Genomic DNA, 16,824 nt, shown 5'->3' on the forward strand with positions numbered 1-16,824 from the left:
TGTGTAAGATTTAGTATGTTTTCAACTTACTGCACACTCAAAAAAGATAAAATATGAGCTGGCAGATGATCAAACAGATGTTCATGCTTGAAGCATACAAAAACAAGGCTTTCTCTCTATCTGGATGTCCTTCTGGTGTGTGATGGTCAGATGGGGCTCACAATTTAGGAGCACTCTCAAAGGTTTCCCTAAAACTTGCATGTTGTCAATATACACAGCAAACACCCCCACAATATGTCCCAAGAACGGGGAGACACCCGCCATGGTGTATTCAAGATAGAAAGGGATCAGAATAAGTTTTAGGATGGGAGACTTCTCACCTGGCACCTGGACCTCAACCCAACATAATGTTTCAGAGATTCCTTAGCTCAGGTGTTGTACAATGGACCTAAAGAAGGTGCATTTTGTCAAATGGTATTTTCAGAATACGGAGGCAGACCTTCCATCTCCGCCTTCATCCCTCGAATAAAACAATGGCATTGTATATGAGGCCTTCCCATCTTCTAGGAAGCGCACAGCCCATTTTTTTTGCATAAATTACTGGTCCATTTGGATTGAGCTTCCTGATGATAATTGATTTATGATTTATGAACCATCACTTGTTGTTTGTATGTAATACGAGCTTATGCACCAGAGACAAATTCCTTGTGTGTTTAATCACCCTTGGCCAATAAAGAATTCTGTTCTTTAATACAAGACCCGAATGGTACAGTAATGCAGGCAGCCTTCTCAGCCGGGGGACTGACCACTGCATGTCCACTGCAGAAGCAGGAAGGAAGAAGTCATTGGGGAAGAAGGTGCAACTGTGGTCTGAAAACCGACACCACTGAAAAAGATGTCCCAGCTCTCCTACGGATTGGCTTGGTTTGTTTTCCAAAATGAAAGACTTGAGGATGATGTCAACCAGAAGATTTGGACCTAGAAATTATATGGACTGCAGTAATACTGGCCTAGTTCCCTAATTTATTTTCCTAAGTACCAGAACAGGAGTGGACATCCTGCCTTTGTTACTTTTATAATCAGCTCCAGGCAGTGAACATACTTAATACTCCCCATTTTTCCTACAACAACCCTGTGAGGTTGGTTGGGCTGAGAAGGAGTGACTGGACCCAGGTCATCCAGCCGTCTGTCATGCCTAAGGGTAGAAATCCAGTCTGGTGGTTTCTAAGCCAACATCTGAAGCATAGACCACACTGGCTGTCTGTCATGTCAGTTGACTCTGACCTCACTGAGAAATGTGATTCAGAACTTGGAAACTGGTCATAAAGGCAGTTAGGGGAGGGGGCTTCCTATTGGTCCACTTGAGTAGACCCCACCAGTTGAGTTTCAGTTATTACTGAAACTGAGCAATTTGAATTTGGCCAGATTCTAAGCAGGCATACTCTATGTGTGGCTGTTCATCAGTTGGCACAGTTTAGGAGTTCAGTTTTTCAGATCCTGCCTATCCATTTTGGATAGGCTGGCCAAGAAAACTCTGGTTGTTTCATTGTTTTTTTGAAATAGGCAGTTAAATAATATAGTTAGAGGGAATTAGGGGTGGGGTGGTGGTGGTGGGGTGGGGTGGGGTGGGGTTAGTGGTTAAATAATAGTAAGTTCTCCTAAAGGGGCTGAAGCTGGCTAAAAACGAGACATCTACTTCCCCAAAGGTAAATAATCCTGGTGGGATAACTTCTACTTTTGTTGTAAGGTCTTAGAAGCTGAAAGCTTTCAGTTTGGAGCATGTTGGTCCTTGATATCTGTCTGATTGCACTCTTGATACCATCTGATTGCGCTCTTGCCTCTGTTTCTAGGAAATGGACATTGAAGAAGCCTTACACCTGGCTGAGGCACAAGAGAAACCATCCACAAGTGGAACTGATGAACTGCTTTCACAGTTTGAGGTACACAATCTTGGTACAGATACACACAGAGAGCGAGAGAGAGCGAGAGAGAGAGAGAGAGAGAGAGAGAGAGAGAGAGAGAGAGAGAGAGAGATGGACCAGGTTGATGAACAGCAACTTGAATTGCACCCCAGAAAGACAGCTGACACTCCCCTTTATGACGGTCGCAGGGTTACACAATTCCCTCTTTTTGTGACCTTCTGACAAGCCAAGTCAATGGGATAGCTGCATTCACTTAACGACCGTGTGACTCATTTAAGAACAGCAGCGATTCACTTAAGAAACGCTGCGGCAAGAAAAGTCATAAAATGGGGCGGCACCCACATAAATATTGGGCTCGATTGTGGTCGTCAGTCGGGGAGTACCTTTACTCTACTCCTCGGCTTATAACCATTCATTTAGCAACCATTTGAGGTTTATAACAGCAACAGGGAAAAAAGGGACTCATGTCCTTGCACTTATGGCCACTGTAGCATCCCCAAGGTCACATGATCAACATTTTGCTGCTTAGCAACCAGCATGAATTTGTGACTGTCGCAGCATCCCAGGCAGTGATGGGTTTCAAAAAAATTTCCTACCGGTTCTGTGGGCGTGGCTTGGTGGGCGTGGCAGGGGAAGGATACTGTAAAATCTCCATTCCCACCCCACTCCAGGGAAAGGTTGCTGCAAAATCCCCATTTCCTCCCGATCAGCTGGGACTCAGGAGGCAGAGAATAGATGGGGGCGGGTCCAGTCAGAATTTTTACTACCGGTTCTCCAGAACTGATCAGAACCTGCTGAAACCCACCTCTGATCCCAGGGATGTTTGAGACCCGTTTGCTTCTCCACCTGGCTTCCAACAAGGGAAGTTAGTGAGGGAAGCCAGATTTGCTTATTGATTTTGTATGATTCACTTAACAACTTCAGTGATTCTGTTTACCAGCCTGGTCCCAAAAAAGGCCATTAAATCAGCTACAATTCATTTAACAGCCGTCTTGCTTGGCGTCAGAAATGTCTGGTCCCCACTATAGTTGTAAGTCGAGGGCTGCCTGTATATATCCCCCCACCCCTTATTAAGAGTAAGGTCCTGTTACGCATCCATATTTTTTGCTCCCCCAAGGAGGATGGGGTAAATAAGAATGCCCTGAAAATGAAGAAGAAGGAAAACAAAGATAAACAGCCAGGCCAAAGCCCTGAAAAAAAGGTTAAGAAGTCAAACAGAAGTCCAGAAATCAAAGCTCAGGGCTTACCCAAAATCCAAGACGGCAAAGCTCAGCACTTAACCAAAATACAAGAAGGCAAAGCTCAGTCCTCAGCCAAAATCCAAGAAGGCAAAGCTCAGCCCTCAACCAAAATCCAAGAAGGCAAAGCTCAGTCCTCAGCCAAAATCCAAGAAGGCAAAGCTAAACCCTCAGCCAAAATCCAAGAAGGCAAAGCTCAGCCCTTAACCAAAATCCAAGAAGGCAAAGCTCAGTCCTCAGCCAAAATCCAAGAAGGCAAAGCTCAGTCCTCAGCCAAAATCCAAGAAGGCAAAGCTCAGTCCTCAGCCAAAATCCAAGAAGGCAAAGCTCAGCCCTCAGCCAAAATCCAAGAAGGCAAAGCTCAGCCCTCAACCAAAATCCAAGAAGGCAAAGCTCAGTCCTCAGCCAAAATCCAAGAAGGCAAAGCTCAGCCCTCAGCCAAAATCCAAGAAGGCAAAGCTCAGCCCTCAACCAAAATCCAAGAAGGCAAAGCTCAGTCCTCAGCCAAAATCCAAGAAGGCAAAGCTCAGCCCTCAGTTAAAATCCAAGAAGGCAAAGCTCAGCCCTTAACCAAAATCCAAGAAGGCAAAGCTCAATCCTCAGCCAAAATCCAAGAAGGCAAAGCTCAGTCCTCAGCCAAAATCCAAGAAGGCAAAGCTCAGTCCTCAGCCAAAATCCAAGAAGGCAAAGCTCAGCCCTCAGCCAAAATCCAAGAAGGCAAAGCTCAATCCTCAGCCAAAATCCAAGAAGGCAAAGCTCAATCCTCAGCCAAAATCCAAGAAGGCAAAGCTCAGCCCTCAGCCAAAATCCAAGAAGGCAAAGCTCAGCCCTCAACCAAAATCCAAGAAGGCAAAGCTCAGTCCTCAGCCAAAATCCAAGAAGGCAAAGCTCAGCCCTTAACCAAAATCCAAGAAGGCAAAGCTCAATCCTCAGCCAAAATCCAAGAAGGCAAAGCTCAATCCTCAGCCAAAATCCAAGAAGGCAAAGCTCAGCCCTCAGCCAAAATCCAAGAAGGCAAAGCTCAGCCCTCAACCAAAATCCAAGAAGGCAAAGCTCAGTCCTCAGCCAAAATCCAAGAAGGCAAAGCTCAGCCCTCAGTTAAAATCCAAGAAGGCAAAGCTCAGCCCTTAACCAAAATCCAAGAAGGCAAAGCTCAATCCTCAGCCAAAATCCAAGAAGGCAAAGCTCAATCCTCAGCCAAAATCCAAGAAGGCAAAGCTCAGTCCTCAGCCAAAATCCAAGAAGGCAAAGCTCAGTCCTCAGCCAAAATCCAAGAAGGCAAAGCTCAGACCTCAACCAAAATCCAAGAAGGCAAAGCTCAGACCTCAGCTAAAATCCAAGAAGGCAAAGCTAAGCACTTAACCAAAATCCAAGAAGGCAAAGCTCAGCCCTCAGCCAAAATCCAAGAAGGCAAAGCTCAGTCCTCAGCCAAAATCCAAGCTCCGTCCTCAGCCAAAATCCAAGAAGGCAAAGCTCAGTCCTCAGCCAAAATCCAAGAAGGCAAAGCTCAGTCCTCAGCCAAAATCCAAGCTCAGTCCTCAGCCAAAATCCAAGAAGGCAAAGCTCAGTCCTCAGCCAAAATCCAAGATCACAAAGCTCAGCCCTCAGCCAAAATCCAAGAAGTCAAAGCTCAGTCCTCAGCTAAAATCCAAGAAGGCAAAGCTCAGCCCTCAAACAAAATCCAAGAAGGCAAAGCTCAGCCCTTAACCAAAATCCAAGAAGGCAAAGCTCAGCCCTCAACCAAAATCCAAGAAGGCAAAGCTCAGCCCTTAACCAAAATCCAAGAAGGCAAAGCTCAGCCCTCAGCCAAAATCCAAGAAGGCAAAACTCAGCCCTCAGCCAAAATCCAAGAAGGCAAAGCAAATTCCTCAGCTAAAATCCAAGAAGGCAAAGCTCAGCCCTTTACCAAAATCCAAGAAGGCAAAGCTCAGTCCTCAGCCAAAATCCAAGAAGGCAAAGCTCAGCCCTCAGCCAAAATCCCAGAAGGCAAAGCTCAGTCCTCAGCTAAAATCCAAGAAGGCAAAGCTCAGCCCTTTACCAAAATTGAAGAAGGCAAAGCTCAGCCCTCAGCCAAAATCCAAGAAGGCAAAGTTCAGTCCTCAGCTAAAATCCAAGAAGGCAAAGCTCAGCCCTTTACCAAAATTGAAGAAGGCAAAGCTCAGCCCTCAGCCAAAATCCAAGAAGGCAAAGTTCAGTCCTCAGCTAAAATCCAAGAAGGCAAAGCTCAGCCCTCAGCCAAAATCCAAGAAGGCAAAGCTCAGCCCTCAGCCAAAATCCAAGAAGGCAAAACTCATTCCACAGCCAAAATCCAAGAAGGCAAAACTCATTCCACAGCCAAAATCCAAGAAGGCAAAACTCATTCCACAGCCAAAATCCAAGAAAGCAAAGCTCAGCCCTCAGCCAAAATTGAAGAAGGCAAAGCTCAGCCCTCAGCCAAAATTGAAGAAGGCAAAGCTCAGCCCTCAGCCAAAATTGAAGAAGGCAAAGCTCAGCCCTTAACCAAAATCGAAGAAGGCAAAGCTCAGCCCTCAGCCAAAATCCAAGAAGGCAAAGTTCAGTCCTCAGCTAAAATCCAAGAAGGCAAAGCTCAGCCCTCAGCCAAAATCCAAGAAGGCAAAGCTCAGCCCTCAGCCAAAATCCAAGAAGGCAAAGCTCAGCCAAAATCCAAGCTCAGTCCACAGCCAAAATCCAAGAAGGCAAAGCTCAGCCCTCAGCCAAAATCCAAGAAGGCAAAACTCATTCCACAGCCAAAATCCAAGAAGGCAAAACTCATTCCACAGCCAAAATCCAAGAAGGCAAAACTCATTCCACAGCCAAAATCCAAGAAGGCAAAGCTCAGCCCTCAGCCAAAATCCAAGAAGGCAAAGCTCAGCCCTCAGCCAAAATCCAAGAAGGCAAAGCTCAGCCCTCAACCAAAATCCATGAAGGCAAAGCTCAACCCTCAGCCAAATTCCAAGAAGGCAAAGCTCAGCCCTTAACCAAAATCCAAGAAGGCAAAGCTCAGCCCTCAGCCAAAATCCAAGAAGGCAAAGCTCAGTCCACAGCCAAAATCCAAGAAGGCAAAGCTCAGCCCTCAGCCAAAATCCAAGAAGGCAAAGCTCAGCCCTCAGCCAAAATCCAAGAAGGCAAAGCTCAGCCCTTAACCAAAATCCATGAAGGCAAAGCTCAGCCCTCAGCCAAATTCCAAGAAGGCAAAGCTCAGCCCTTAACCAAAATCCAAGAAGGCAAAGCTCAGCCCTCAGCCAAAATCCAAGAAGGCAAAGCTCAGCCCTCAGCCAAAATCCAAGAAGGCAAAGCTCAGCCCTCAGCCAAAATCCAAGAAGGCAAAACTCATTCCACAGCCAAAATCCAAGAAGGCAAAACTCATTCCACAGCCAAAATCCAAGAAGGCAAAACTCATTCCACAGCCAAAATCCAAGAAGGCAAAACTCATTCCACAGCCAAAATCCAAGAAAGCAAAGCTCAGCCCTCAGCCAAAATTGAAGAAGGCAAAGCTCAGCCCTCAGCCAAAATTGAAGAAGGCAAAGCTCAGCCCTCAGCCAAAATCCAGGAAAGCAAAGCTCAGCAGTTAACAAAAATACAAGAAGGCAAAGCTCAGTCCTCAGCCAAAATCCAAGAAGGCAAAGCTCAGCCCTTAACCAAAATCCAAGAAGGCAAAGCTCAGCCCATAACCAAAATCCAAGAAGGCAAAGCTCAGCCCTCAGCCAAAATCCAAGAAGGCAAAGCTCAGCCCTCAGCCAAAATCCAAGAAGGCAAAACTCAGTCCACAGCCAAAATCCAAGAAGGCAAAGCTCAGCCCATAACCAAAATCCAAGAAGGCAAAGCTCAGCCCTCAGCCAAAATCCAAGAAAGCAAAGCTGAGAAGTTAACCAAAAGCCCAGAAATCAAAACTCAGCCCTCAGCCAAAATCCAAGAAGGCAAAACTCAGTCCACAGCCAAAATCCAAGAAGGCAAAGCTCAGCCCATAACCAAAATCCAAGAAGGCAAAGCTCAGCCCTCAGCCAAAATCCAAGAAGGCAAAGCTCAGCCCTTAACCAAAATCCAAGAAGGCAAAGCTCAGCCCATAACCAAAATCCAAGAAGGCAAAGCTCAGCCCTCAGCCAAAATCCAGGAAAGCAAAGCTCAGCAGTTAACAAAAATACAAGAAAGCAAGGCTAAGCAGCCAGGCAAAATCCAAGAAAGCAAAGCTGAGAAGTTAACCAAAAGCCTAGAAATTAAAGCTCTACGCTTAGCCAAAATCCAAGAACTCAAAGCCCAGCGCTTAGCCAAAATCCAAAAAAGCAAAGCTCAGCAGCCAGACAAAATCCAAGAAAGCAAAACCCAGCCCTTAGCCAAAATCCAGGACAGAGAAGCTAAGCAGCCGGTCAAAATCCAAGAAAGCAAAACTCAACAGTTAACCAAAATCCAAGAAAGCAAAGGTCAGCAGTTAACCAAAAGCCCAGAAACCAAAGCTCAGCAGTTAACTAAAATCCAAGAAAGCAAAGCTCGGCAGTTAACCAAAATACTAGAAATCAAAATTCATCCCTTAACCAAAATCCAAGAAAGCAAAGCTAAGCAACCAGTCAAAATCCAGGAAAGTAAAGCTAAGCAGCCACTCAAAATCCAGGAAAGCAAAGCTAAGCAGTCAGTCAAAATCCAGGAAAGCAAAACTGAGAAGTTAACCAAAATCCAGGAAAGCAAAGGTCAGCCCTTAGCCAAAATCCAGGAAAGCAAAGCTAAACAGCCAGTCAAAATCCAAGAAAGCAAAGCTGAGAAGTTAATCAAAAGCCCAGAAAACAAAGCTCAGCCCTTAGCCAAAATCCAAAAACGCGAAACTCAGCCTTTAGCTAAAATCCAGGAAAGCAAAGGTCAGCCCTTAGCCAAAATCCAGGAAAGCAAAGCTAAGCAGCCAGTCAAAATCCAAGAAAGCAAAGCTGAGAAGTTAACCAAAAGCCCAGAAATCAAAGCTCAGCCCTTAGCTAAAATCCAAGAGAGCGAAGCTCAGCCCTTAGCCAAAATCCAGGAAAGCAAAGCTAAACAGCCAGTCAAAATCCAAGAAAGCAAAGCTGAGAAGTTAACCAAAAGCCCAGAAAACAAAGCTCAGCCCTTAGCCAAAATCCAAAAACGCGAAACTCAGCCTTTAGCTAAAATCCAAGAAAGCGAAGCTCAGCCCTTAGCTAAAATCCAAGAGAGCGAAGCTCAGCCCTTAGCTAAAATCCAAGAGAGCGAAGCTCAGCCCTTAGCCAAAATCCAAGAAAGCGAAGCTCAGCCCTTAGCCAAAATCCAAGAAAGCAAAGCTGAGAAGTTAACCAAAAGCCCAGAAATCAAAGCTCAGCCCTTAGCCAAAATCCAAAAACGCGAAACTCAGCCTTTAGCTAAAATCCAAGAGAGCGAAGCTCAGCCCTTAGCCAAAATCCAAGAAAGCGAAGCTCAGCCCTTAGCTAAAATCCAAGAGAGCGAAGCTCAGCCCTTAGCCAAAATTCAAGAAAGCAAAGCTGAGAAGTTAACCAAAAGCCCAGAAACCAAAGCTCAGCCCTTAGCCAAAATCCAAGAAAGTGAAGCTCAGCCCTTAGCCAAAATCCAGGAAAGTAAAGCTATGCAGCCAGTCAAAATCCAAGAAAGCAAAGCTGAGAAGCTAACCAAAAGCCTAGAAATCAAAACTCAGCAGTTAACCAAAATCCTAGAAATCAAAATTCAGCCATTAACCAAAATCCAAGAAAGTAAAGCTCGGCAGTTAACCAAAATCCAAGAAAGCAAAGCTAAGCAGCCAGTCAAAATCCAAGAAAGCAAAGTTGAGCAGCCAGTCAAAATCCAAGAACTCAAAGCTCAGCCCTTAGCCAAAATCCAAGAAAGCAAAGTTAAACAGCCAGTCAAAATCCAAGAAAGCAAAACTCAGCAGTTAACCAAAAGCACAGAACTCAAAGCTCAGCGCTTAGCCAAAATCCTAGAACTCAAAGCTCAGCGCTTAGCCAAAATCCAAGGAAGCAAAGGTCAGTGCTTAACCCAAAGTCAAGAAAAGAAGGCTAAGCAGCCAGTCAAAAGCCCAGAAATCCAAGCTCAGAGCATCGGCAAAATCCAAGAACTCAAAGCTCATCAGTTCATCAAAATCCAAGAACTCAAAGCTCAGCCCTTAGCCAAAATCCAAGAGAGCAAACCTAAACAGCCAGTCAAAATCCAAGAAAGCAAAGCTGAGAAGTTAACCAAAAGCCCAGAACTCAAAGCTCAGCGCTTAGCCAAAATCCAAGAAAGCAAAGCTGAGAAGTTAACCAAAAGCCCAGAAATCAAAGCTCAGCGCTTAGCCAAAATCCAAGAAAGCAAAACTCAACAGTTAACCAAAAGCCCAGAACTCAAAGCTCAGCGCTTAGCCAAAATCCTAGAAATCAAAGCTCAGCGCTTAGCTAAAATCCAAGAAAGCAAAGATCAGTGCTTAACCCAGAGTCAAGAAGAGAAGGCTAAACAGCCAGTCAAAAGCCCAGAAATCCAACCCCAGAGCATAGGCAAAATCCAAGAACTCAAAGCTCATCAGTTAGCCCCAAACCAGAAAAATAAGGCTAAACAATTAGCCCAAAGCCACAAAAACAAAGCTGAGCAGTTAAACAAAACCCAAGAAAACAAAGCTCAGCAATCAACCAAAATCCAAGGAATTAAAGGTCAGCACTTGGCCAAAAGCCAAGAACTCAAAGCTCAGCAGTTGACCAAAAGCCAAGAACTCAAAACTCAGCAGTCAGCCGAAAACCAAGAAAAGGAAGAAAGGCAGGATGAAATGGAACAGGTACCTACTAGTGTTAACCTGTATTGGTGGCCATGCCATTGCTGATTTTAACCAAGGTTTAAAACGTGTGCGTTGGTAACTTGGCAGTGTGCTTATGTGAATAATTTAACCTTGTTTAAAATCAACTTCATATTATGGATAGAACATTCTTTTACTTCACTCATTAGGCATTTGGGCCAGGGTGAATGCTCTGGCTGTCCTTGTTAGAACTGGGAAGCTAAGCAGGATTGGATAGGGTTAACTGGGTAGAAGAACATCAGGAACTGCCCAGATTGTGGTCTTGGCTAGGAAATCTAAGAAACAGTTAAAGACGCTGGAGGGCTGACAGCCTGGGTTTGAGACCCGAATTCCGCATAATGGGTGAACTCCCGTTACTTGTTTCAGCTCCTCTGCCCACCTAGCATTCGAAAGCATGCAAATGTGAGTAGATGAATTAGTACCACTTGGGTGGGAAGGTAACAGCATTGCATGTGCCTTTGGTGTATAGCCATACTAGCCATATATCCAGGGAAATTGTTTTTGGACAATGCTGCCTATTTTTGCCCAAAAGGGGGATGAGCACCGTCCCATAGGTTGGCCCCGACTGGACAGAGTAAATCTTTACCTGTACTTTATTATCATAAAGATGGGGAGCCCTGTTTGAAGGGGCAAAGGAATCCCCTGGAAATTCCAGGCAGCAGAATGCAAGTTTCTCACCATCCTTGTTTTTTGGTTTTGGTTTTTCTTCCCTTTCTTTATTGGCGCATCTGTGACTTTTAATCCTGTGCTGTTTTTCATGACGGATGCTATCTCCTCTTTGTCTTTTCACAGAACAAAGAGGCTGAGGCAAAACCGGCCCCCACTGAAGAAGTGGAAAAGGTTGAATTGGACCAGGCAACCATCAATGTTGTGAGTTTTCTCCAGGAATCAAATGGGGGAAATATCAAAGAAGGGCTGGTCACTGACCCTAGAAAATTTCCCTTTGACACAGGAGGGCAGCTTTTTAGTTACAAAATCAGCCTACCTCTTGTTTAGTTAAGTCTCAATGAAAGATAAAAGACAAAATTAACCAGCCCCAAAAGATATAAAAATAGGAAATGGGGCAGTGGTGGGTTTCAAATTTTTTTACTAATCGTTCTGTGGGTGTGGTTTGGTGGGCATGGCATGGCTTGGTGGGCGTGGCAAGGGAAGGATATTATAAAATCTCCATTCCCACCCCACTCCAGGGGAAGGATACTGCAAAATCCTCATTTCCAGCTGGGACTTGGGAGGCAAAGAATAGATAGGGGCAGGGGCAGTCAGAATTTTTACTACCGGTTCTGTGGGTGTGGCTTGGTGGGTGTGGCTTGGCTTGGTGGGTGTGGCAGGGCAAGGATACTGTAAAATCTCCATTCCCACCCCACTCCAGGGGAAGGATACTGCAAAATCCTCATTTCCAGCTGGGACTTGGGAGGCAGAGAATAGATGAGGGCAGGGCCAGTCAGAATTTCCGCTACTGGTTCTCCAGAACTGGTCATAACCTGCTGAAACCCACCTCTGGATTGGGGGTGAGAGGGGGGAAAGCGGAAAAATAAAAAGAAGAAGGAGGTGGGGAATGAAATTAGAAAGGACTTCACACTTTCTTCAGGTCAAATAAATAGGTAGATTTAAAACCACAATTGAGCCCAGAATTACTATTTGTTAAATGGGAAATTAGCTAAGAGAGTTTTGGCCCCATTTTATGACCTTTCTTGCTACGGTTGTTAAGTGAACCACTGCAGTTGTTAAATTAGTAACACGGTTGTTAAGTGAATCTGGCTTCCCCTTTGACAGAAGGTCGCAAAAAGGGATCACATGACCCCAGGACACTGCTACCACCATATTTGTAAAAGTATAAACATAATTTGGATACACGAAAAGAGTAAGTAAAAACGGAATATTAGGACAGGGGTGGTAGGCATGCAGGTGCATTTTTGCACGCCCCTTACAGACCTCTTAGGTCTGTAAATAGGAAACGGTTGCCAAGCCTCCAAAGGTAAATCACGTAACCATGGGGATGGTGTAAAGGTGATAAGCAGGGATGAAATGCTCTCAGTTTGGACCGGATCGCCTGATCCGGTAGCAATGGCGGCAGGTGGTTCACAGAACCGGTAGCAAAAATCCCTGCCTCCCCCACACATGCCCAGCTGAGCCACGCGATCCTCAGAGGTGTGGGGTTTTTTTTAACTTTTAAAAGCATTTTTTCTTCGGCCGAAAAAATGCTTTTAAAAGTTTTTTTAAAAAAAGCCGCTGACGATCACGCAGCTCAGCTGGGATCATCAGAACCTTTTAAAAGCATTTTTAAAATTTTGTAAAAAAAACCCCTGCTTTTAAAAGGCTCCTCTGGTGATCCCAGCTGAGCTGCCTGATCATCAGAGGCTTTTAAAAGCATTTTTTTACAACCTCATCGGCCAAAGATGTTGTAGAAAAAATGCTTTTAAAAGGCTCCTCTGGCAATCCCAGCTGAGTTGCCTGATCATCATTTTAAAAGCATTTTTAAACAAATTTTACATTTCACCCCTGGTCATAAGGGTGAAAAAAATGGTCATAAGTCAGTTTGTTAAGACAGCTGACATGCTGCCAAGCCAAACACCCGGTCCCTGGCATATTCATCCCCACAGCAAATGACTCCCCCCCACCTGCAACCAGTTTATCTCTAAAACATGGGTCTTCAACCTTAGTAACTTTAAGGTTTGTGGACTTCAACTCTGGGAGTCCACAAACCTTAAAATTATTAAGGTTGGAGACCCCTGCTCTAAAACTATAGATCTGCTGATATGTGATCGAAAAGGAAGATTATCTTTGCAAGAAGAATGAACCTTCCACTCAACAGCTGTCCTCTCTGCAGCGTGTTTACTTGTCTTGTGAACTGCCATTTGGAGAGGATGCCCACAGCAGATCCCCTCCCCCAAATGCCAATGGGCCCCTAGCCTCAAATGGTTGCCTTGGTCTGGTTCTTCCTTTCCTCCGCCTTCCTTCTGAAGGGCCACTAATGCGGAGCTTTGCTTTTTCTCTCAAGTGTAAAAAGCTGATGAGGCCTGTTAAAAAGTGGATGAAGCTGCTGGATAAACCAGAAAAAGGACTGACAGACCAAGAGCTCATCGAGCAAACCCGGACTTGTCTACTAAACATAGGAGACCACATCACGAATTGTTTAAAAATCCACAGGGAACCAGACGTTCTTGACATATGGAGAACGTAAGTTGCCTGCCAAATATTCAATCTCTCTCTCTCTCTCTCTTTCCCTCCTTCCCTCTCACTTTTTCTCTCCCTCCCTCTCTCTCCCTCCCTCCCTCTCTCTCCCCCTCTCTCTTTCTCTCTCTTCCTCCCTCCTTTCCTCTATCTCTCCCCCCTCTCTCTTTTTCTCTCCCTCCCTCCCTCTCCCTCCCTCCCTCCCTCTCTCTCTTCCTCCCTCCTTTCTTCTATCTCTCTTCCCCCTCATAAAAACAGAAAATTAAAATATGTTTCATTTTCTTTCAGGAATCTCTGGGTATTCGTTGCCAACTTTATCGAATTTAACGCCAAGAAATTACACAAATTATACAAGACAGCTAGCAAAAAGCGATCCCGGGAGCAGAAGGTAAGAACAGAATATGTGGGGGGGGGTGGGTTTGTTTTTTTGTGTATCTGCAGTAGAATGGAGGGGATACAAACAAAGAGAAAGAAGGAAAGAAAGGGAACATCTGGCGCAAAAGAAAAACCTCAGGAACTAGAGGAATTCTGGTTGCGATTGTTAGGTGGGACCATGCCCTTCCCTCCTTTTTCACTTCTGTCATTGATGTCTTGAGAGCCAGATGTTGGGTGGTAGAAGAGAGGAGGAAGAATCTATCTTTAGGATAGGTAGCCTCAGGGAGACATAGGACACATAGGTGGGGGGTAGAAAGCCTTAAGACTTTCACTTTTCTTTCTCTTTGTTTGTTTGTTTCTCCAACATTCTTCAGCGACCTCCCTCCTCCCCAGCCCCTGGTTAATAAGACCCAAATCATGATTACTGTTGACCCTTTGAGTTTTCTAACAATGTTGTCTTTCTGCTCGGCAGGAACAGAAGAAGATGGAAGAGGAAAAGAGAGGCAAGCGGCTTCGTTCAGAGACTCCGGGACCCAGTCAAGATATTCCAAATCCTCCTGTCCCCCGTTGTCCTCAAAATCTGCAGCAGCCACCTTCCCACCCTACACAAAGTCACGGACATCCACGAGACAAATACAACCCGCAGAATAGAAGGCGTTTCAGCCACCCAGGTGAGAGATTTTCAGGCCTGCCCCAACTTGGGCACTTAGGAAAGAAAGAATAGTAGACAAAGGCAGAAGTACAAATAACGGTAAGATAAGATCCTTGGGCTTCCTGTGAAAGAGTGCTAGCTTCTTCCCCTTCCTTGTCATGCAGGACAAAATGAATGGCAGAGGGGCCCCCAATTTAATTACAGTTGGAATGCCTATCCAAATTGGGCCAGAAACCGGTACCACCCTTATGAGCAGCGCTGGCACAGTTATCATCGGTACACAGATCGCCAGGCACAAAGAGAACAATATCGGAGCTCGGGAAACTATCAGCCGAGCAACGTCTCCCGGAAACGCCACTATGACGAGTATAACAGTGAGCACAATTACCGCGGACACCCGGACTACAGGTGAGGTGCTAAGCAGGCCAATCACCTAAGCTGTAGGGTTTGTGCAGGAGTCAGCATGCCAAAAGCAGTGGATGGTGTTTGTCATGGAACGGAAATTGTAGGGTCTACTAGAACTGTTGGTAAGGTCTAATCATGGAAACTTGCAAGCCTGACCTCCCTGCCCTCTTACACCAACAACACCCAGATGGGGTTATTCTGAATCTCTTTTGAGATTCTATCCTTCCTGCAATCCCCCATTTCTGATACTGTGTACCCGCAAGATAACTTTTTCTTATAAGATTCCTACATTTTTGAAGAAATAGTATAGTTTTTGAAGAGTATAGGCCTAATTCACTTGTACTTAAATCTCTCTCGCTACACACACACACATTTAACATCAATATTTCTTGCTCAGCGAATGGTTGAGGGAGATAGGTGTGTCTAGCTTATGGATGAGCTCATTAAAAAGAGATCCAACTTAGAAATAAGGAGAAAATTCCTGACAGCAAAAGCAATTAAGCAGTCAAATAGCTTGCCCGCTGGGGTTTTGGGTGCTCCATCGGTAGAGGCTTTCAAAAATAGGCTGGACAACCATATGATTGGGATGGTATGGGGCTTCTGCCTTGACCGGGGGGTTGGACTAGAAGACCTCCAGTGTCCCATCCAACCCTATGATTCTATGATTTCTCACAACCTCTCTTTCTCCAGGATAGAGTTGCTGTTCTTTTTTTCTTAACAATTTTGCATCCCTTCATCAGAGGTACCTCTGCACCCCTCAACCACTGTTGTGTCTGTGCCCCCCAAGCCGGGCCTCCTGCCAGAAAGTGACTTGAAGCCAGGTTTCCTGCCAGAAAGTGACTTGGATAGTGAGGGGGAAGGGCCGTCAGGACTTACCTCGGGAGCACCGGCTTCCCTGGCTCAGCTCCAGGAGCCAGAGGCAGGCCAGGTGGAAGAGATAACGAGGCCTCCATCCCCTGACTCTTCCCCCCCAGGCCACGCCTTCAGACCCAGCTGAAGGCAATCAGGCTTGGTTGGACCCTAGGTTTCGTAGGCAGGAGAGGAGGGAACAATAGAAGCAGGTGTGGGGCAGGCCTAGGAAGTGCTGAGTCATGGAGCCACACCCCACAGGATATAAAGGCAGCAAGAACTGCTGTGTCTCTTCGTAGCAGGCAAATCAACTGATTAACTGCTGAACTAAGAGCTGAAGTACTGTTTGACTTATCAGCATCAAGGGAGATAACAGAGCCACTTGGCAGACGCTCTCTCGCTTTGCTGCCAGGGCTGATAGTGCCGGCTAATTAAGCCATTGCTCGGAAGGAGGCGAGGGAGGATAGAACAACTGCATTCTAGATTTGCATTGTGAGCTCTGCTCCTTTTTGTAAGTGTATGTGATATCCTGACCCACAATACAAAGCGTGTAGGCTTGGACTCCAATTCTGCGGTTGTCCATCTTCTTTCCTTCCTCCAGTGTCCAGATCCCGCTGAACTGGGCTGGCCTTCCTGCTCTCTTCCATGCCTTTGGCACCAGAGGGAATTAAGCATCCCAAGATCTAGATAGGGTCATTTTTGCCTCTTCTGTTGAGTTTCATTTTCATTTATTTTATTTCTCTAACATGTACATGATAACAGTTCTAAGCGTAAACATAAATATGGACATAGTAAATGCGTGCAGATAAATGGAGACAGTAGGACAGGAACGGTAGGGACGCTGGTGAACTTATGCACGCCCCTTACAGACCTCTTAGGAAAGGGGTGAGGTCAACAGTAGACAGTCTAAGGTTAAAGTTATGGGGTTGAATGTTTTGAATTCTTCTTTCCCCTCCAGGTCCTATTATGAGGCTAAAAGACGAAGAGTAGATGAATTCCGGCCCCAGAACTACCAAGATGATTATCGGAGGATGTCTGATTATAGACCTGCTTTGGGTTATCATGGGCAAGGGCCATCAAATTACTACAGGCCTTTCCAGCCAGACAAATCGGCTGAGTACAGGCAACTCCTTCCCCCTCCTCACTCCCAGGTCCCTGACCCTCACCCTTCAACTTCTCAAAGATCTCCGCTTGGTGGCCAGTCTTCCATTCAGCATCGCTCACTTCTGGATAGGCCTTTAGAGCAGAAGAACAATCCAGAGTATAAGTGGAGTGGCTGGAAAAATTAAGAAGCAGAACGGAAAGAGCTAATCTGACAAAAGGAAACACCAGTTACAGGGCTATCTATGCTGAGACTTTGCTGAGACTTTGAAGTGATTCAGAAGAATTAGATCCATCAAGGGGCTTGGATTTTAGCCCCAAATTTGGTGCATATAGTCATGTAAATATGTTGTTTATAAAACATGATTGATTTTTTTCTATGGTTAAGCTCTTGTTGTACAT

The 16,824-nt window shown here is 45.5% G+C and overlaps 1 protein-coding gene across 1 annotated transcript; it reads left to right on the forward strand.

The window, feature by feature from the left end:
* Window positions 1–714: 714 nt before the first annotated feature.
* On the forward strand, window positions 715–16,824 carry LOC131184757 (trichohyalin-like). The gene is made up of 10 exons (XM_058156461.1): window positions 715–864; window positions 1,791–1,893; window positions 7,183–9,729; window positions 9,763–9,851; window positions 10,662–10,739; window positions 12,868–13,046; window positions 13,329–13,428; window positions 13,888–14,086; window positions 14,232–14,475; window positions 16,280–16,824. Exons 1-10 carry the CDS (start codon window positions 715–717, stop codon window positions 16,608–16,610), a joined length of 4,020 nt encoding a protein of 1,339 aa, XP_058012444.1. The 3' UTR covers window positions 16,611–16,824.

Source organism: Ahaetulla prasina, chromosome 13 (genome assembly GCF_028640845.1).
Source record: "Ahaetulla prasina isolate Xishuangbanna chromosome 13, ASM2864084v1, whole genome shotgun sequence".
Lineage (NCBI taxonomy): Eukaryota > Metazoa > Chordata > Lepidosauria > Squamata > Colubridae > Ahaetulla > Ahaetulla prasina.